General features: G+C 38.0%; 2 protein-coding genes across 3 annotated transcripts in view; both read right to left on the bottom strand.

Moving 5' to 3' along the window:
- Positions 1-335: 335 nt before the first annotated feature.
- LOC126426975 (zinc finger protein 708-like) lies at positions 336-1,461 on the bottom strand. Its single transcript, XM_050089132.1, has one exon. It carries the CDS (start codon positions 1,459-1,461, stop codon positions 892-894), a length of 570 nt encoding a protein of 189 aa, XP_049945089.1. The 3' UTR covers positions 336-891.
- The window catches only part of LOC126426976 (uncharacterized), a 141,691-nt gene continuing 119,982 nt past the window's right edge, over positions 1,442-23,150 (bottom strand). Inside the window, exons 7-8 of one of the 2 annotated variants that reach the window (XM_050089133.1) lie at positions 19,387-19,424; positions 1,442-1,634 (exon numbers count right to left, since the gene is read on the bottom strand). In XM_050089133.1, coding sequence (XP_049945090.1) covers positions 1,442-1,634; positions 19,387-19,424 — 231 coding nt within the window. The remainder of the gene's footprint in view (positions 1,635-19,386; positions 19,425-23,150) is intronic. The other variant, XM_050089134.1, reaches the window with a different exon arrangement.

Here is a 23,150-nt window from a genome sequence, read left to right as displayed (position 1 = left end):
TACACATATTTTCACTTTTTATATTATTCACTTCTGAATCTACATGGACATACGTATCACAGTGTAAAAACTATCTAGTGGCATTTAAATTAGGTTACATATTCGTCACTTTTCAACCTACTTAATTAAAATTCTGGAAAAATATGTCACCTGAATACTGGAGAACACACGAAAATCAGAACACCAAACAATATTCTTACTGCAACACAGAATATTTACGAACCATACTAACAGTGCACAGAGGTAAATTTAAGAATTTGCATGCTTTTTACATTGTGAGAATTTATTTTAATAGTTTAGCAACATAGAAATTCATACAATTAAAAGAACAACCAAACTCATATATCTGTAATTCTACCAGCAGTAAAATTTGAAGACATCACACATTATGATTTCTGAACAGACACAGATTTACAAATTTCCACTTTATTATGATACAGGTGTATTTCAGTGTACACTGTTAAAAACATACAATTAAGTTGCCTCAAGCAAACATATTTCATACAATGAGATCTCTGAGCCCCTTGTATTAATTAGAACTGCTTTATCATATAAAACTTTGGGCTCAATACAGAATATATATACACAGTTGGTTTCAATAACAATGTGGGCCATGAGAAATTGATAAGAAGTGCAACAAACACTACTACATGTGTAGCCTCTCTGCAGAATGTGCAGCTTGGTGATTAGTGAAATGGTTTAACTCAGTGTCATGCTTTTGTAGAGCGTGTATCCCTTGTAAAAAACTGCATTGAACTTCAGTCAGACAGGAAACAATATTTTTACAAAAATCAAATTCCCGACATTTTCCTGTGCTCCAACAACTACATAGCACTTAAGACTACCAATGCTAACTAAATCTCATCAACAAACACAATATCAGTACAGACTTTATTCAGCATGTATTAGCGAATGCCTTTTAAGTTGACTAGACACAGTAAAGGATTTTCCACAGACGAGACATTTGTGTCGTTTCTCGCCAGTATGTGTTAATACGTGCCTTCCGAGATTTCCAGACTCGGCAAATGATTTTCCACAAACAGTACATTTGTATGGCCTCTCTCCAGTATGTACTAGTCTATGCTGTTTCAGTTCACCAGCCCTTAAGAAACGTTTCGCACAAACTTCACATTTGTACACTTTTTCAGCAGTATGTATTAATTGGTGTTTCCTGAGTCCGTCAGACATACTAAACGTTTTGCCACACAGGTCACACTTGTGTGGCTTCTCACCTGAATGTAGTAGATAATGCTTCTTAAGTCCTGCAGACCTAGTAAACGATTTTCCACACATGCCACATTTGTGTGGACTCTCGCCGGTATGTACTGAGTTATGCCTCCTCAGGTTAGTGAATTGAGTAAAGGATTTGCCACAAACAGTACATTTGTGTTGCCGATCACCAGTATGTATTAAACAATGCCTGTTGAGATCCCCAGATAATTTAAAACTTTCCACAAACATTACATTTATGTGGTCTATTGTCAGTATGTATTAATGATAGTTTCTTCACGGTACCAGACAAAGTAACAGATGCCGATTTCTTAGCAGCAATCTCCAACTTACGAATAGTAACTCCATGCAGACAATTTTCTTGTAACATAGTTCTTCCAACCTTGCCGACAGCAGATTTCAACCTGAAAATGAGTAGAAGTTAGTAAATATTTATTTAGCTGATGCTGAACATGGACGTTTCAGTAATCAACACCTTCTTGACTGTAACAGACAGTATTTCAGCTATGCACACACAGTTCACATCCATTTACCTTCTCACAAATAAAACAAGACAAGAGCATCAAAATGTAAACAAAATAACAGATGAAACTGTGAACAATACTTTTCAGAAATTAATAAGAACTTTCTGTAGCTGTAGTTTTCCTACTTCAGAATAGATAATGTAGTCATTACATCTACAAGATATTAACCAATGTGAGGTATATTAGTTATATGGAATTCAACATACAGTGTGTACTATAATTTCTGTATAATTTAATTTGTCGACCAATTAATCTAAAATGCATGGCCACCTAGTTCTGTGGATTTGATGAAAAAGTCAAGTATGGTGAGTGTCTTGAACCAACCATAATACAATAAAATTTGTGTTTCATATATTTAGTGTAGGAGAGAACAAACGAAAGGCATTGCTTTCACCCTGCTATCATCGAAGAAATAGATCCTTCTCTAACAGGTAGACTGCTGACATTACACTAATACATTTTACCAATTAGTTGAAATATATGGTAAAATCGGAACACAAATTTCGTGAAACTATGACAGCAGTCTGGAAGATGTGGAGTATTATTCAGTTGGATACCTTGGTATAACCACCAACTGTTGATGCTGGAGGATATGTGGCCTGAACAAAGCTACTTGATGACCTGGTCTAATTACATGGGGTTTCCATATATTCAAGATAAATCACAGTATATTGCTGTAAAATCTGAACAAGAAATTATGCACATCTGTCTATGGCATGTTGCCTCCCATTTCTCTCATGGCTTGGACATCAATGTGCTCAGGGAAGTGAAGTAACATCTACACAACAGACAGACATGAAAATTTACATCTACATGTATACTCTGCAAACTGCTGTAAAGTGTACAACACCTGTTATTTCACATTTTGGCACACATTACTGTATTTTCCTACTCCAATCGTACATGGTTCACGTGAAGTATGTTTCCTTAAATGCGTATGTGCATGCTACAACTTGTCTAATTTAGTCTCGACAGTCCCTAGAGTATGATATGTAGAGGTTGTACTATGTCCTTTGCTTTCTAACTTAATATTTAGTCATGAAGTCCTTTAAGTAGACTTCTGGATGATAGTTGCCATATCTCTTCAAGTACCTGTGAGTTCAGGTTTTTTAAACATTTTGGTGATGCTCTCCCATTGGTCAAACTTGTTAGCATTCTTGATGCCTTGCTTTACACATGTTCAATATCCTTTGCAAATCGTATTTGGTACGGGTCCCAGTGATCATAATACTGATCAATATTCTAGGATCTGACACATGAATGTTTTGACAGCAATCATTCGAGACTAAATGCATTCTTCTGTATTCTACAAAAGACCTGGTGTCTGCCACACACCTTACCCAGCACTGAATCCATGTGATTATTGCATTTCATACCTCCACAAATTGTTACATCTAGGCACTTGCATGAGTTCAGTTTTATGAAATTGGTCTCAGTACACAATTATAGCAACTAACATGGGAGACTATGATTATCCAGGTTACAGCAGGAACATTCATAATAAATTGTGAAATCTTCAGTATTATCTCTCTACTATGATTTACTATACTCTGTCAGCTGGCTAGAAGCTTAAAGCTTGGATTTAGTTAAGTTATGTATGATGACATATATCTATTTTTGTCATTCCACAATGTTTGAGTAACTTCTACAGCACATTATTGAAAACAATATTTTAAATAGTTGGAGTTGAGCTACAGGTAAGATTAATATGCCATTTTAAAGAGGAAGATCTGTAGTATTTTATTTCACAATAAACTGAAAACCCAAAAATTTCATCATTTTTAGGTTCCGGGTTCCCTTAATGAAATTTGTCCTAAATAATACATCTATTTTTACAACAAACAGCTCAGTTCATACATACAATACCAGGAACAAAAATGATCTGCACAAGGACTGAAAAGCACTTACTTTAGTTCAAAAAGGGGTCCACTACTCAGGAACACTCATCTTCAATAATTTTCCAGCAAACATAAAAAATTTAGTTACAAGTAAAGATCAGTTTAAAAGGAGCCTGGAAGACTTACTAGTGGCCAACTCCTCCTACTCCATTGACGAATTTTTTAATAGAAACAAATGATGTATTGTATATACTCACACTATTAGTATTGTTATTGCAGTTTAAAAAATGATGTATTGTATATACTCATACTATTAGTATTGTTATTTCAGCTAGAAAAAAAAAATTAAGATGTTCCACATCCACGAGGATCTCCTCAGCACAGATCTATGGAACGAAAAACTAATCTAATCTAATCTCAAAGGAAGCCTCTTGACCTGCACAATATGGGCATTCACAGGGGGTGGGAGTGCTAGCAGTTGGGAGCTCTAATGTCAGGCACATATTGGAGTGCCTTAGGAGGGGATGAAATCCAGTGTACACGCTATTTGCATACCTGCAGGGATAATTCCAGATATGAAACAAGTGCTGGCAGATGCCATGAAGAGCACTGGTGCAGCCAACTGCAGGTGGTCACTTATGTCAGTACCAACAATGTGAATCACTCAATCAGAAGAGATTCTCTCTGTGGTTTCGGGCAGCTAGCTGACATGGTAAAGACTGCCAGTCTTACTTGTGGGATGAATACAGAGTTCATCAAATGTAGCATCATCAACAGGATTGATTTCAGAGCTTTGGTAATGAGCCAAATGGAGGTTCTGAATCAGTCTCTCAGTTAATTCTGCAAATGTTTAGGTTGCAGATTTCTCAATTTGCGCCATAGAGTGGTGGAGTTTTGAGTTCTGCTTCACAGGTCAGGCATCTGCTACATGTACAAGGTGGCTAAATGGATGGCAGGGCCATATGGAATGGATTAGTTACTTTTTAGGTTATAAGGTCTCAAGAAAGTAGAGAAAAGGCTTCAGTCTCAAATGGTTCAGTATAAACACCAGTACATAATAGACATAGGAACAGTCAGTACTGTCCTTGTAAACTTCATAGCTGCACCAGGAAAGAACCTAACTTCCAAGTGCTAATTGGAAGCACTCAAGTTCAAGCTGGCTAAATCTGGAGACATGATCAGCTGAAATTCTTACACAGGACTTAATGGTGTTCTGAAGGGATAGATTAAATACAGCTGGTGTTGGTACCTTTGTTGCTGTTAGTAGTTTAATGTCACAGGAAAATTGATGTAAATAGTTCCTTTCAGTTAGTATGTGTAGAGTGCAGTCAAACTTCACCTGCAACATCAGTCATCACCACTTGCAGTGCAGTTAATTTACTCTTTTCTGTGCACAATATTTTTTGTTCATTTTGTGTGTATATGACAAGTCATAGAGGCATAATTAGAACTCTGAAAGTTTCATATGCCAAGCTGAAGGAACCTACAGACATGTCACTATTCAGAGGTGATTTCCGAGAAGAGTTTTTAATACCAGGGAGGTGTAGAATCTCTCATTTGTCAGGGCACAAGTTGCCATGCAATAAAGACTTGCCAGCTACATGTAACATTTGTAGATAATTTGGTCATTTTGCATAGAACTGTTTACAACCCTATTGCGCCATGATCCCACATAAGAAATAGTTTAATCTATTTTGTGTTTGAATTTTATCTGGAGTTTTTTCATTTTTTTAAAAACTGTAATGACAATTGCAGAACACAAAAAATGGCAGACATATGTGCAGCTACTACTGGTGAGTCTGTTGGCACAGTATCAGAACAAGTAAACAAATTATTGGCAGTTAATTTGAAGCAGATAGAATACAGGGAGTAATTATGCAGGCAAGTAGATGCACTGCAAGCTGTTCGGCAGCAGACACAATTGCAATCAACAGAAGTGCAATCAGCGTTGATTTAATATCCCCTTCCATGAAGCCACTAGCAGCCAACTTGATAGTGCCTTTTACTGCAAAAACAATGGGGACTGATAACGTGGTTATTGAGTAGTTGGTGAGACAAGACACATCTGTATATGATTAATTTATGGTTATTGGGAAAAACTAAAACATACATTATGTACCATGAAACACTAAGTAACGCAGGGACATTGATGTACCTAGCTGTTGGCCTGCACTTGCAGAAATAGAACAGCACAAGGTTCTTCCAGGGAAAACAGTAGCTTGGCAGAAAAACACAGTGAACCTGGGGAATCCTCCTTGGATCAATGCACAAACATCAGAACTGATATAGAGCACTGAGGCTAATAGATTCATCTGCATGAAGGTGAAAATAAGACCTCACTTTATTTTTATGGCGTATCCCAACTGACATGTCAGGATAGAGAATCCAATTTAACTGTATAACAAGGCAAGTGTCCAATAAGACATGTCGAAACCTACCCTGAAACTTTTTACACAGGAAGAAGGCAATGTACTAAATGCACTGTCAAAATTTTAGCTGCTAAGAGACGGCATGTATTAAAAATAAATAGCTGAAAATTGCCAAATTCATAGCTTGCTAGGCAGTGGCAGAAATGTACACCTCGACTGTTGCTGCACCAACTGCACATATCCAACTAGACACACACACACACACACACACACACACACACACACACACACACACAGTGCACAATTACTATTCTCTCGAATTAGTCACTCAAGTAATATCTATCACAAATTATCAGTTGCTTTTTGCAGTGTTGATAAGTGTTAACAATACAGATAAAGCTGAATTAATATTTATTGTGTTTTCATAAATCATGCCTGTTAATAGTACCTTTTTTCCTTCCAGTTTCACAGTAACGTGGAATCCAATTAAAGTTCTCAATTTAGCAATGATGAGATATGAAGAACGTGGTTTTCAGCTGAAATCATCTACTGATCATTCCACTGAAAATCAACACATTTTAACCAAAGTGGCTTGCATCATGGTTACATAATTTAATGAAATTTGGTACAGTTAATACCTGCACTAAATGAAGTTCATACAGCAGGCACTGAAATGTGAAACCCCCAGGGGGTGAGCAAGGCCCTCTCAAAGCTACAATTTTGCTCTAAAGGAGAGGGGGAAAAAAAACGAACATGATACCATGTGTGACCTCCTACCTCCTGTACTAAATCAGACACAACCAAAACGTTGGACTTATTTTGAAAGGTAACACCTTTCCCTTGTAAGAGAAAGCAATAATGTGTTCTAATGGTTCATTGTTCAGAAGTAATACATAGACAAACAACTACACAAGTTATCACGTTTTTGCAAGTTTCCAATATTTCTTATCTCATGTGTGAATGACAGTACTGAAAAAAATATTTAGTGTATATAGAGAGGTGATAAGGCTGAATTCATAAAACAAATTTAGTTGTGTTACTTGCATGCACACGTTGACTTATTGAGTTTTGAAAAATTCTGAAATTGTCGATAATCACCATTTGGGACCTCCCAAGATGCAGTGTGTGCAAGGTCATAGCACCCTGCAAATTGCTTCATTATGCAGCTTGTATCTAAGTTTAATTACGCTCAAAATATCTTTGTGTTACTCCAATGCGTAACTTTTTTTACTGTACTCTTTAACAGAGTGTATGTGTCAATAAGGACAATATTGCAAATGCCACAGAATTTAACACAAGAGGAGACCTATTATTCTGTAACATATTCAATTTAAATTAGTAGAAATAATATGTTTCACACTCTGAACACATCAGTCATTATGTAAATAGAAAGTTACAAACGAAGCACGTGCACTGAAGATCAGTGCCTTTCCTCACTTAGATTGCTGAAAGTTGTTAAACAACTGGAGTATTTGAATTTCAGTTGCCCTGTCCAGTGCATACTGTCTGCCTGTTCTAGTGTTTCACACAACATTTGGTTTTAGAATGTCTCTGAGTTTCACCTAGCTGACTTCGTTGGTTAAAAACTAAGCTTTAGCTGGTCCAGGTGATGCAGATACTTCACCAAAACATCTTGGTTCTCTTCAGAACAGTCCATAACAAACGCAAGGTACCACTTAGAATCATAGACACAAATAATATAAAAATATGGCCCGATATCCTGCAATCATACTGCTTGGTATTGTACTGGAGACTGTTGTGCCTCTGCATTGTGTGTGAGATAAGCCATATGATAAAGTGGTGGTAGTCTCTTGTGTTTGGAATTGTCCAGCAGTGATCAAATCTTTCATTCAGTAGCACTGCACTGTTATTTTCAATGTCTTCTGAGGACACATAGAAGAACTAATTACCCTTTATCCCTTGTGACACAAATTCAAAAAGTGCTTGTGCAGTGAGGATTGAGTGATGAAGTGCTTAAAACACTTCTTCTGGCAGTCAGTCTTTTGACTATCCCTCCAACTCTATCACAGGCACTCTTCCTGTGGCTAGTGGCAAAGAAATGCCACTCAACATCAATTCTGAAGTCCTCAGAATGCAGTGTCAGATTTTTTTAAATTTTTCCAGTGTTTATATTGAGATGTTGCTCCATCTCAACAGTAGTGAATTTTTCCTAAGTGTGGCATTGCTCCTTTTATATGGTAAATAATGGTTTTCTGATAACAATGTACTACAGGTATTGAGTGAGTGACAGAGTCATTTACAATGCACATTGTCTTTACAGATGATGACTCTGACGCTAATTTCAGTAGAGAAACTACGAATGGATGCACTGTAGTCTGGGATTGCTGCCTGTGAAATCCTTGTGCTACGTCATGTACAATAAACGAGTAATTCTCAGACAAATCTCCAATCACAATACACTCTGTTGGGCCAAGCGTTTCTTTCAGTAAATAATGTGTTTTGTTATAAAATGATGACTTTTCAGCAATTCCAGTTTGTTGCAATAATAGTGTACGAAATCAACTGTTTCCGCCACTGATATCAATGTACATCTATCTGTTGTGATGAACTACATATACTGGACATTTTCAGCCAAATGCAGTGCTTCTGATTCTGCAACAAGAGCTGAAATACACTGCACTCCAGGGCACTTATCACACTTATAGAAAACACACACACACACACACACACACACACACACACACACACACACACACACAGCATGGGTTCCATGACCACCCGCGAGTATACACCATTTGGAAAGAAACTGTGCACATTTCGAGAAACCAGATTTATAAGTGGGAAACTTCTCTTTGAAGGCCGCATACAGCTCCTTCAGATTCACTAAAGCAATGTGTTTCTCCTTGTATTCTTTAACCCTTTGACTACTGGAGGCGCACCATCCACTTGGCACACTGAGGTATCCTGGCCTGTGGCCTAATCCGGCTACCTGCGTGCCTGCCACTCGAAGCTGCCGCTGAGACCGGATCGGCCCAGGCTGCCTAACCCGCCCTGTACTGAATACTTCTCGGCTGATGACTTGCTCAGAGCCAGCATGAATTTTTGGCGATTTTTGCAAAGAAATCAAATTTGGTCATTTGTACAACTTCACGTGTTCTTTTAAGAATACTAATGAAAAGGATTTTACTAGGCATCTTGAGCCAGAAAATTGTAGGTAAATCGGCCAAAAATAGGCACCAGAAAAAATTTCCAATTTGTCTTCTTGCATGTCCTGAACTAAGGCTATGACGAACGTGAAACTTGCCATGTAGTAACCTAACAACACAAGGTTCTTAAATATAAAGTTTCATTTCTGTAGCACTTTCCAGTACTGAAAGAATTAAGCGCAAAATTGAAGATAAAAACGTCAAAAATGCAGTATTTTCGTTCTGATTTTCCTAAAAAACTATGCTCTGTAAAACATACCAAGTTTTATAACTGGAATGAAAGTTGGGCGCGAAAATCAGGCCCGAAAACAATGTAAACTTCGGATTTGCATACCTAGTAGAGTGAATGCATGATGAAAATGAAATTTAGAGTGCAATAATAGATTGACAGCACAACGATAAGGAATAAAAATTTTTGTTCCCCTACTATTTTCCAATAATCTACAAATTAGTCGAAAAGATGTTGATTTTTATAAAAAGATGAAAGCAGGGTATATTCGATACTTCTTACAAATACCGTTTTCTATTAATGCTTCAAAGCCAGTCTCATTCAGACAACAAATTTTAAGCCTCCCACCCTCCCGAGAACAATGAATTTAATTTCCAATATTGGCTAACAACAGAGGCAAAGTAGCAAGAAAAATCGCACTGAGAACAGAGTGTTAACTTTGGCATGTTGCTTCTCGTTAATCAGAGGCGTTTAAATCAGTTATGGAAAACAGGTTTTGCACAAGTAGAACGAATGTGATCTATATTTGTACTACTAAGGATAAAAGAATATAACTGCCCATGTTACGTGTTAATAATTTAAATGTATCGTATACAGATTAATGTATGGGTTTTGTTATACTGGCGCAACGTACTTGGCATAATTACATTTGCCACAGTACAGATATTGCGCCATCTCAATCACCAAGTCCATTCATTTGCCAGTAAACTGCTACATATGAAGAAGTCAGGCTTCGTTTAAATAATCTTACGCCTGTTGCATCTATTTCCCATCCTTCTTTTCCATCCGGGCTTTGAACGGGCACTGGCGAAGCTAAAAATAGATTTATATATTATTTTACATTTTTGCCCTTTTTAGTAATTCATTCAGAAGCGTCTATAAATTTTCTCAGATTTAGTTCCCAATGATTAGTAATGCTTCATTGTGTGATAAGTCTCAAAGCAGGGTGCAATACATAATGGAAAGTTGCAAGTTTTGCATTGGAATCTAGTTTCCCGGCGCACTTTCTGTTTCGTGCAAACCACGCATCTGCGCATTGGCGTACTTTTCTGCGAATGTTCACTCACAATAACAGCCGGAAATGTCTCCTTCTGAAACACAGAGAATTCTCGCCATCGTAGCGCCTTCCCCTACCAGCTTCTTTCCAATCTGTAGCATATTTTTCTGCAATCTCCCTTACGAGAGAAAGGTGAAAATTTGCGAGTGCCAGTTTTCGCCCTGTTACCGACTGGTGGAGAGCATTAGCATTTAGAATGCACAAAAAAAAATAATCTTGTGCCATTTCACAGTCTTATGCACTGATCCCATTGAACTCAGTGACATGTCACAACGTTCAAAACGGTCAACTGCAACCATACTCTAACTGTAATCTACAATGCATTGCGGTTTCTTTATTTTTTCGCCAGTATTTCAGTCAGTCTTCTCTGTTTCAACCGTTTGTGTTGTGTGACTTGCGGTCAACATGCACACCTCTCTCTTATCACACAAATTGATAGCAAGGACCTTGTCAATAGACTTAAACTCAGTTTCTCGTCGTTTTAATTTCTGCTGCAGTTTTGGCATGTTGCGCCTATTCTTACGAACAGTACCACATGTGGTTGTTCCATGGTTGTGAAGCCAGAGGAACAGGTCCGGGCTGGAGTACCAATTATCGACGTTAGAATATGACCCCATTCCAAATACGGTCCCATAATAGTTGCCACTACATAGCCACTTTTTCCCAAATAGTGGAACCCAATTTCTGTTGTTGCTCCTGTATATACAATAAAATCCAAAATATACCCACTCTGACAGTCACTCAGTGCAAATGTCTTTTTTCGAATCTACTTCACTTGGTTGGAATAAACTGTTTAATAGACAATCGTCCTTTGAACAGCAGCAGACCTTCATCTATACAAAGCCTGTGATGTGGGCGAAATGAATTATGAAACGTCTTACGAACTTTGTCAACAATCGTCCTAATTTTAAACAGACTGTCATCCCCAGCAATCGCAGAGTTATCACTGAAGTGTATCATTCTCAGAAATAGATAAACACGATCTTGGGACATAATTTCGCTGAAAACTGGCTTGTTCAAAAGTGTATCTCTGGACCAGTAATCACTTAATTTCAACTTCTTAACTTGCGCCATTAGAAGGCAAATAGAAACAAAACAATACATTTCCACAAATCCAGTGTCTTTCCACATTGACAGTCGAGAATTCACAGATTCTGTAGTATTTTCTCTGGTGTAAACGTAAAAACGATTTGTTTCGTCTGCAATAAATTGCAACAGTTCTTGAGATATAAAATGAAAGAATGCTTGGGTCAGTATCTAATTGACGTAGTCCCGACTGCCTACAGTAAGAGAGTTTGTGGCACTCCTGTCCTATTACTGCACCAAGAAACATTTCTCCATGTCATCCACACACTGATCATGCACTTCACGACTCACTTTCATATTGAACTGTAGTGTCATGCACACTCCTCATAAGATAATCCAATACTGTGCACAATGACAGCAAAGTTGTGATTGGATGGTGATGGTGGACCAATTAGGATTCCTGGGCTGGCAGAACTGAATTACAGGTAGTGTGTTAGGTTGCTGTCTGTACATAAATACAATAAATTATGATTACATGTATCAGGCTTTCCACAAGTGATGGATGGCACATTTGGAGTTAGGGAAATCAAAATAAAATGTTTAATTTAAATCCTTGATTTCTTTAGATGATTTTCAAACATTTATTATTTGATAGACAAGATTAATGGAAAATTTCAGTAATTCACCATTATTTTTGTCTGCAGTTTTGACCAACAGTTCTGGATTAACACCATAAAAATAAAACAGAGTGAAAAATTAAAAATTGAATTTAACTGAATGTACTTTGGACACTTCAGAAAACATCCCTGAAAGATAGCAGTGTCATGGTTTGATGCTTTGGAGGATATATTTTAACTTAATTATCTCATATAAATTGTCCCATCCATCACAAGTAGCATGTGCAATCCATCACATTGTTGATCCACCATAGTGCTTATGTATGAAAAAAAAAAACAATTTGAATTAAAATGTAACTTACAGAATTAAGTAAATCTTGAGCATGACTCAATGAAATGAAAGTCAGTCTTTACCATCAAAAATCAATGCACGATTTTTGTGACAGATGGGAGAGCTTTCACTGTAAAAAAGAAATTAATGCAAAATAATTTGGTGATGCCTACTAGTCTCCAGATTTTCTAGCTATGCTACTGAAAACAAGCTTAATAATGAACTGTTTGTCAATAATGGTGTGAAATCATTGCCATCTTGACAACCTATTGTTTACCACTACCACTCATAACTGTAATTTCTCTAAGATGATGGTGATAAATGAAAGGGGAAAAAAGTTGCAGAATGTTTCTATTCTCTACATGTAATTTCAGTGGCTTAGGATTTCACTTAAACTATTCACAGTCATGACTTTCACATTTTTAACTTTCACTCATAGGTTTTTCACTCATGGAATGCCTAGTATAATATGTGGTGTATCAGTTGTTAAATGACTTACAATAAATGGGAGCAACACAAAGATATTTTGGGGGTAATTAGACTTAGATACAAGCTACATAATGATGGAATTTGCAGCACGCTGTGACCTTGCACACACTGCATATGTGGATGTCCCAAATAGTAATTTTCGACAATTTCAGAATTTTCAAAATCCAAAAAGTGAAAGAGTGTGTGCAAGTAACACAACCAAACTCGTTTCAAGAATTCAGCCCTATAACCTCTCTATACACACCAAATGTTGTTTCAGTACTATCATTCCACATGAGATAAAAAAATATTGGAAACTTGTTAAAATGTGATAACTTGTGTAGCTGTTTGTCTTTGTATTACTTCTGAACCATGAACCATTACAACACATTATTGCTTTCTCCTATGAGGGAAAGGTGTTACCTTTCAAATAAGCCCAACCTTTTGGTTGTATCTGATTTAGTACAGGAGCTAGGAGGTCACACATGATATTATTATTATTATTTTGTAAAAAAGGCCAAAATTGTAGCTTTGGGAGAGCCTTGCTCAGCCCCCTGGGGGTTTCACATTTCAATACCTGAGTTATGAACTTACTTTAGTGTAGGTATTAACTGTACCACATTTTATTAAAATCTGTAACCATGATGGAATCCTCATCTGATGATTTCCAATAGAATGATCCCTACTTCTCCTGAGGCCTTACATATGTGTCATTTGTTAGTTGATTTCCTTGACATTCATTCGAGTGATATCGACATTTCAAATTGTGAATACATTACAAGAAATAGGAAATATCTGTGACGATTCCATGAAATATGGTTCAGACAACATCAGTTGTGCTAGTATCAGTTCTGAAGAAGAGGACCTCCCAATCAATACTGCAACAGCTCTCTGCGACAAAGAAGAGCCAGAGAAATATTGATTAAATGAAAGAAGGGAAAAAATGCATGAAGTTATGTAGTGTGCAAAGGCATTCCATTTCATAAAATCGGAGCATGAATTGTACAAATGGAAGAATGAATTAAATGAAGTAAGGAAGATGTGCCAAACGGAAACCCAAAACCATCTGAATGAAAAATTGTTCAAAAGATTTAGAAATGTTCATGAGAGGCTACGCACTGTTACCAATGGAGATCTACGAGACTGGGTCCTCCGAATTGCATCTGACATGAAAATTGCTAATTTCCAGGCTTTATCGACATGGCTACACAAGTTCAAGAAATTGTACAGAATAGGAAGTCGCAAAATTACCAAGTTTATGACACATAAACGTGAAGAGCAGCTGCCAGCAACGAAAAGTGCTATAGAGAAATTCATAGCTGATGTAAAGACGAAACTTGTTGTTACCCCCCACAACTGCTGTTTATAATGCTGATCAGTCAGGTTTCGTGAAAGAACTGCGTGCTCACTTTACTTAATCATTCCCAAGTTAAAAAAGAGATGGAGTTGGTTGCCCAATCAATGAATGCAATGACACATTCATATACGATAATGCCAGTGATAAGTATGAGTGGTTTACTGTTTCCACAGCCGTATATCTATCTTCAAAAACTGCTAGGCAAATTAGGACTGAACATAAAAAATTGAGTGTTTAGTTGCAAAAATCTTGTAATTGACACAAATCTAAATCTGGAAAAATGGAAAGACTAATTTTCAACATCTCGTTTGAAACGTATTCCTACCAGCAGCAGAAACTGATTCATTGCTTTTGTTGGATTCATGGTGTCGACATAACGATGCCTCTGTTTTTGTGGAGGATGACAAAAAATCTGTAGATGTAATGTGGATTCTACCTGGAACTAACAGTGTGATTCAACCTCTCAACAAAGACAGTGGAAAGCATTTTTCAGGAAATTATCAGACAACATAATTTCCAATACCTCTCTCTCACTTTAGGTTTATGAGTAGAACAGTATTCTTAAGCTCCAGTCATTTGTGTATTACCAAGTTTCTTCGCCATCCTTTATGAATTGTATCAAGTATGTCTGGTATGCAGCGCAGTATGCAGAACAACGGCTGTAAACATTTCTGACTAAATAAAACTAGTGGTTACTGCGAAGTGCATGACTGCATCAATTTTTCCTTTGTCTGGTGTGCCTGATGAAAGAAAAATGTTTGTTTTTGTCATTCAATAGACACTTTGCATTTTTGTGATGACTACAGGGAATATATAAAGAACTGTTTCACTGTTAGCCAAATATACAATATTCAAACATTATTATAAGGAGTGGCCTACAGGAATTGTTATAAAATGTAGTACGGGAAGACACAATTCATTTCAACAAATTACAAGTCCTCATTGATAGAAGTCATCTGCGACATCAGACACTGCCATGATTTTATTTTCTCTGCTAGCCACTTTTATCAGAATTACATGTGCAAGAATTGAACTGTCAATATGAAGTTATTCAAAAAAAGTTTTGTATAGTTTAAGCCAGGTTTTCACTGGAGCAAACAAGCTAACAAGCATGCGAAAAAGAGAATTCTGTCTGGTGTACCCAGTAGGCCTCTTGCAGATCTTTCAACTGGACAGCAAGGCAACTACTTTGTGTCCCTAACCTCCCCCACTTACCTAATTGGAAAACGGAGACTTGCTGTTTAATGTGGAATCCGAACCACATGTCTTTCATGGCTACTCCAACATATGTGAGAAGTGAAAGCTCAGTGAAAAATCATAGAGAAAAAGTTGTGGCCTGAATGGGATTTGATCCCCTGCTCTCTGGATTATGAAGAGTATGCCATGCCACTACAGGATTTTTGTTTTAGAAAAAAAAAAATAATATGACCACTACACCTTACACGCATAGCAGAACTGCTAGCTGTGTCACCTCTTGAAGTGATGCTCGACATCGGTAATTAATGTTCTGTTTATAAATTTCCCCTCAATGGTAATGAGAAACCAGCAAAAAATGGCAACTGACTTACAAGGAAAATTTTGGACCAGTGCTAAGGAGAGATGGAGATGTAATTCTGTGTAAAGTGTAACATCTCCCTGTACGTCACACTTACATATAAATTGAGACACTTAAATTCTTCCTTCCCTGTGCCATTTTGCATACTCCACAAAGAACAGTGCACTCACCATGCAATATAATGCTCACTGAACAGCAAAGTTTCGCATTGTGGCTTTAACAAGATAGAGTGGTATCCTGTATGCCAAATATTACCTCTAAAAACTGCTAACACAGCATTCACAGGCAATGTTCGCTACCTCATGTTCTTTCCGTTCCCTCTAGTATAAACGATTCCACCCATATACAAGTGAATAGTAGTAAATTTCCTGCATATGCTCATTTGCACTTGTTTACTTCCATTCACTCCATTGTAAACCAGGCTTTAGGTGCTTAAAATTGGTGTCTGTGAACTCAGGATAATGCCGCTATGCAGCGCTGTGTGGGTGATGCGCTGATCCGCATGCTAGGCAGTACAAACTGCTGTTATAAGCTGTTCTTCACATAGCAAGAATGTGTAAAGTCAACATTTTTTACAAAATAATTGAAGTGCCTTTTAGCAGCTAAAATTTTGGCAGTACGTTTCTTTCATTGTCTTCTTCCCGTGTAAAAAAATTTCTGGGTAGGTTTCAACATGTCTTATTGGACTATTCCCTGCAAGACTATAAGAATAGCCACACAGTTAGGGGAATTTGATATTGCTACAAAAGATGTAGTAACCATTGGGTCTTCACCTCTGAAATAAAATGTTACAGGTGTGCATTTAAGGACCATCTGAGGAATTAATGTTATGAGCGATAGTGCCACGAGTGTGGTCGAGTCAGGCAAAGCACAAAAATGTAGAAACAAGAAACGGGTAAAGGGTGGAGGGGTGGTAGGGGAGAGAAGAGGACAGCACTGCCAGAGAAAAGCGTTCTCAGTATGCAGTAGGACATAATACTGCACAGATGTAAGCAAAAATGGAATGCTGCTCATCAGGCTTAGTTAAGGGACACTTTGCATACAGTTTTAGCAAACACAACTGTGCACCTGTCAATCATTAGTCTGGACCCCTTGCACACAAAGATATTGTATCTGCATGTAAAGGTTACATGGGTAGGTGACAATGACAGTCATTTGGGGGACAACACTTCAGCACTGGAGCTAATGGTTTTCTTAACCATTTGGAATTGTTGCCACTTGTTGGTGAAAGGTGATTTGCAATTATTGAACTGGGATTCCTTGGTGAGCATTATGCTAAAAGCATTCTTTTGCAGTATACTTTTGAACTATGTGGAACTTTGTTCCATTGGGAGGAACAACTGCACGCAAGACAATGTTGGAAGGTGCACTGATCATGAAGGATTTTTCAACTGAAGCGCAAACATGTACAGTAAGGATAGGTTCCCATGATGGAAGAATTCATTGATCACCAACTTGCAGATGGAACAACAGAACATTGTGATACTCCATGGGGTGCATGTGTGGTCACTGTTCTGAAAAACATCACTGTATGGTACTAAGAAAACACAGATTCTGTTGCAATTATCGATACCCGAGTGCAAAAACTGTTACTGACACATATATACATCCTCAATATTATGGACATATTGCATAAGTTATTTTTCAATGAGATGGGCCTATGAAGTGGATATTACCAGCTAGTCATAGTCACAGGCAAAATCAGCCTTCATAACATAGGACCACTATCTCTATCATGGAACATGATGCTGACTCAATAACATACAAGCTATGTTCCACAAATTTTTAGACAGAGTACTTCATGGATTGAAGCTTAAGAAATGTAGGGTATACACTGTCCAGTCACATTAATGTGACCCCCTATCAAAAGCATGACTATCAACCTTCTGCAGTGCGGACAACTGTGAGATGTGAAGGAAGAGAGTCAATGAGGTTCTAGAAGCTACCATCACAGATGTCATGGCCAGCTGTGCTAGTTTTATCAGCTGAGGATCCTTGACATGACAAACCCGATCGAGGTGCTTTCACAGATTCTCAACTGTGTTTAAATCTGGGGAGTTTGGTTGACAGAGGAATATGGTAAATTCAACCTAGTGCCATCGAAACACACACATACACTGTGAGCTGTATGACATGTTGCATTGTTCTGCTGGTAGACACCATCGTGCAAAGGGAAAACAAACTGCATGTAGGATTGGACATGGTCCCACAGATAGATGCTTGCTTGTAATGACCCACTGAGTCTTTCACAGTGACAAAATTGCCCAGTGAATGTCAGGAAAACATTCCCCAGACCGTAATCGCCCTTCTTCTGATCTGGACCCTTCCAATGATTGTTGCAGGGTTTTTGCATTCAGTCATTTCATGCTGTACACATCTAACAGTCATCTGTCCAATGGAGCATTAAACATGATTCATCTGAAAAGACCATCTGTCGCCACTAGGTACACTTCCATTTGTGATACTGTGTGCAAATTTCAGCTGTCATCACCAGAGAATGGCAGTCAGCATATAACGTATTCATGACATATAACTGCTGCTACCACCAGAAGTGTATAGGGAGTTTATTCCCACCCACACAAAACTTCACGACACACAGAACACGAAGGATCATCAATTACTTATGAGGCAATGTAGGATGAGCAAATCCAGTATCAAATAACATCCCAGCCGCAATTTGGTACGTTATTCGATGGTCCATCTACAGTAGATGGTTGCCTAATGGGTGATGGAGACATTTCACTTCCTTGTTTCAGACTATTTATGTCAACTGTCCTGCTCTATCTCCTGCCACTCCCACACAATTTATGCTTCTCTGGGACAATTATTTTATTCTCAACCAAATCTGATTTACTGTTATATAATTTTATCATAAATAAAGAGCATCATCTTTTCCCCTTCATTCTCAGTGGAACAGAAAACAACACACACACACACACACACACACACACACACACACACACACACACACACAGAGTTACTAATGATATGTTTAAGTGTGTGAAAATTTTGGAAAATTCTCAGTTAATTTGCTACAGACATGATGATAGACTGCCTCCATATCCAAATTATTAGCACTGCTGACTTTGGTGTAGAAGGATCTTGGTTCAATTCTGGTATCACTTCAGATTTTTTTTCTGAGGCAAGGAGATTTGGTACAAGTTCCGCTCAGCTCTAGTGGGGCCAAATGAGGAGTTGCTTGAATAAATAAGCACCGGCATCATCAGGTTCCCTCCATTGAGAATAACAGCTGGAAGGATTGGCGACATGCTGATCGCATGTCTCATAATCATAGATCACTCCTCATACTGCCTTGTAGGCAGATGTCAGCCAATCAGAACAGGCCTAAGCTGTAATCCATGAGTAGTGTTTATGTTTACCAATACATGATGACATCTGTATGTGTTATGTCATGAAATAATAGAAATGATCTTTGATGAGGGATATAAGAAGATAAGGTACATATGAAACACCACGTAAATCTCAAGTGGGTTTCTGACACTGAAAATTTCGTTAAATGTGTTTAAAACAATTGTGTATCTCTCTTCACATAGGATGTGAATTGGGTGTGGCAATACTTATCAAAAATAACCACACACTAAATAATGAATACCTTACCGTGTACTGCCTGGTGCACACCCTTCTGGAGCTACCTCCTGAAATATTTCATAGTTGTATTATGCAACGAATTAAAAAAAATATAAGTAAGCAAAGAAGTAATATCAACAACATTCTACTAACTACACTGAGACATTTGTTAACACTGGAATGTTTCCTGTTGTAAAATGTGGAAAAAGTAGCACAATTTGTAGCGAACAGTCTGCAACAGGTATACAGAACATATATAAAATTTATTCCAGTACAGATACACAAAAAAAGCAGCACATGACAAATGTCTCAGAGACTAAGCAAAGAGAAGTGTTTTCTCATTGTGAATGAGAAATTATGCTTTCAGATCTGCTTGGAGATGAATTTCATCAGTGAGTCAGCAATAATTTCTGGTGGTTGATATCTCGTGTGATTACCTTTTCGCAGCTGGGGTTCACAGATATGTCGCCATTTTTGACTGTAATTTATTTATTTTTGCAACCCACTCTAGCAATTTTCGCTGTAGACTATTATCACATGGAAATAATTATGCTTAGTGCACGACACAACCTAAAATCATCTGACATATATGCACGTCTTCATCACATCTTTGTGATGTATCTTTAATTTTGATGTTGCCTATATGCATCACATCAAATCACCACCTATGTACAATATATACGATTTTTCATGTATACAATGTACAGAAGTAGTAATTTCATGCAATTCATGTAAAAGATGTTAACACTGGTAAAGCTGAAGACCCAACAAATGGATGTGATGACACCCTGCATATACGACAGATGATTTCTAGGATCTGACATGTGCTTACGTACAATTATTTCCATGTGATAATAGTTACAGACCAAAATTGAAATAGTATGTTGCACAATTCCACAATTAACAGTCAAAGACAAACATGATGTGATTTATTAGATTCAAATGCATTGAAACTTACAGATGGCAATTTAGGACGAGGTGCCACCACATGATTAACTCACTGAATTAGTACCCCATTTGTATGAAATAATGGAATCAAGGAAGGCTATCACAGCTTCCAGGGTAAATCTACAATACAGCTTGCTCTAGTCTGAAATATCCTGTCACATTAAAACTGTTGCCAGATGGCAAAATAAAAGGTTCAAGATCTCAGTCCCAGTTCAGAAAAAACTTTTGCCCAAAAGTGTCAACTTCATGACTGCACAATGTCACACAAATGGAAGCTATTCTTCAAAATTTGATCCACACTTCACAATCACTACCCAATATTATTGACTGTAGCTTTGTGCAGCTTAATAAATGGTCCACTCTGGAAGACATTCTCCTTCTCTGTAAATCTGACATTATTATAGTTAATGAATAATGATGTGTACCACCATGAAACAAATGAAGAAAAACACACATTCTATAATCCTGTATGTAATACTTAGATATGCACCACTGCAACAGGCTGCTGATGTACTACACTTTGGATATTCCACCAACAGCATCTGCATGGGTTGGCCACCAGATGCTGCCTGCAGTGAGCTACACAACTTTGGCACACGGCAAGCATCTACCATGCTGTCTACTCCAGACCTAATGATAAGCACAGTGCAGCAGGAACTTGCTCTCGTATTGTGCTCATATTTAATGTCAGTAACTGCTTGCATCAGTACCTGAAATGTTCCTATGTCATAAACTTTTATTTGCTTGTATGTGGAAGAAGAATAAACTTTGCTTCATAGTGGCCACACTGTTGTCTGCATCTTGCAGTATGATACAACTGGTGATGAGTGTGATGTTCATTTCTCCCCATGAGCAGCAGCAGGCTCATATGGCTGTTATCATGAACCTGTCAGCCACAGTGACTATGAAGGCTTCCAAGCCATCAGCATACCCACTGCATTTTCCCCCTTATGACAATGAGGCCAAGGACTGGGAGGTTTACATGAAGTGGCTTTGGCAACACATTCTTGCTTTTCGTTCCACTAATACAAACATGTGGAAGGCTTGCTTTCTATCTTTCTAAGATTTATCCTCAGGCCTAACAGCTGTCGTGCCAGTTCGCCCCACTCCAGGAATCTGTGTTACTTTCATTTCATAAAATGTGAAGTTGTTGTCAAATTATCTCCATAATGAAAATGTCAATAAAGTTCTATTGTCACAAACAGCCACATCAGTCCTACCAGGATTGCACAGCAGAACTCCACAGCCTCAATCGCAAATGTCAGTGTGTTACCAATGCTCATTATGAATCCTATGCTGATTCCATGGTCTGCAAAGCCATCATTCAGTTGGCTCCTGATAAGGAAAAAAATCAGCAAGCACTACAGTACAAGAATCCATCTTTAACTGAAGTGTTAAATACTGGTCAATTTTCTGAGGCATCTTGTGCTGCTGATGATCAGATTGCGGCTTGTGTTTTTGATAGTGGATGAGGCTGGCACCACAAATTTGTTTGGCCAGTGTGCTTCCAATGCTTCTTGTTTTTCTATTTTATAAATGGTGCACTTCACTGCCCACCTGGTTCCTTACCAATAGTTAGACTTTCTGTGTTCTGAGTTCTCATCTCTTTTCTTGAATGGTGTAGGTTGCGCCAGCAATTTTGCAGCTTATGTTACCCTGAAGCCTTCCCAGTGGCTTTGTGCAATCAAGTGAAATCAGAAATGGACAGGCTGATATCACTGAGGTCATACAGCCTATTACATCAAGTTAGTGGTCTACACCCAACATGATTTTAAAAAAACTGTATGGTCAGCTTTGTCTCTGCAGTGACTTTAAAGTTTCACTTGACACTCAATCTCTCATTAACACCAACCCTTAGCCCTGTCTGAAGAAGTTAGTGGCTTTTCTCTCTTTTATAAACAGCTCTTTGTGATTAACACATCCTTTGGGTTGTACCAATATCAGCAACACCTATCCAGCATGGCTAGCACCCTAACAATCTTTCAGTGTTTTTTTTTTCTTTTGAACAGCTGACATCTGTTTGTCTGTTCTGGGGTGCATCAACTTTCTCAATGACATCATCAGGATGGGTGTATCCATGGGGGTGGATTTACATAACTTACACACCTTGGTCTTATATACCACAGAATTGAAATGCAACTTGGCCAAGTCACGTTTTCTTCAGCCATCCATTGTATGTGGGGTTTGAGACTTCTTGGGACGGTGTTAAGCCTTTATGCCATTATGTCAGTACAGTCGCAGCTCTGCCTCCTCCCACAAATGTCAAAAAAGTCAAAGCATTTTTAGGTAAAATCGCTGCCTTTCACAAATTTATTATGGTTGTGGCTGAGTTGGCCCAACTTCTCCATGAGATGTTCCACACGAATGTTCTTTTCCAGTGGATACCAGCCTGCACAAAAATGTTCACACTTTTCATATCTAAATAACTTTCCGCTCTTTGTTTGGCAATTTTCCATCCTGTCCACCAACTGGTTTATGGGCATAAATACCTCTCAGGGCGTTCTTGGGGTCATTCTCACTCATTGATATGGGGATGGTTCCAAAGGTCCAATAGCTTAAGCATCAAAAATGCTCAACTTTGCTCCACAGCACTACTCACAAGTTGAAAACGAAGGGCTTGCTATCATCTACACCCTCAAAAATTTTCATGTGTTCTTGTATAGGTCTAAGTTTCACCTCAGTACTGACCACAAGCCCTTGGTTTTGGTGTTTAATCCACCTGCTTCATTGCCTGACAAAGAAGCACATCAACTCCAATATTAGGCCTTGTTTCAATCTCACAACAGCTATGAAACACAGTTCTGGCCTACTGTGCATCATGTAAATGCCGACTCACTGTCCCAGCT

This window comes from Schistocerca serialis, chromosome 11, assembly GCF_023864345.2.
Source record: "Schistocerca serialis cubense isolate TAMUIC-IGC-003099 chromosome 11, iqSchSeri2.2, whole genome shotgun sequence".
In the NCBI taxonomy this organism is placed as follows: domain Eukaryota; kingdom Metazoa; phylum Arthropoda; class Insecta; order Orthoptera; family Acrididae; genus Schistocerca; species Schistocerca serialis.
The sequence above is the reverse complement of the archived record's forward strand: the minus strand, read 5'-3'. Positions and strand labels throughout refer to the sequence as shown.

Excerpts from the sequence above, each read along its gene's own strand:
- LOC126426975 (XM_050089132.1), bottom strand. The coding sequence starts at position 1,461 with ATGTTTGTGGAAAGTTTTAAATTATCTGGGGATCTCAACAGGCATTGT.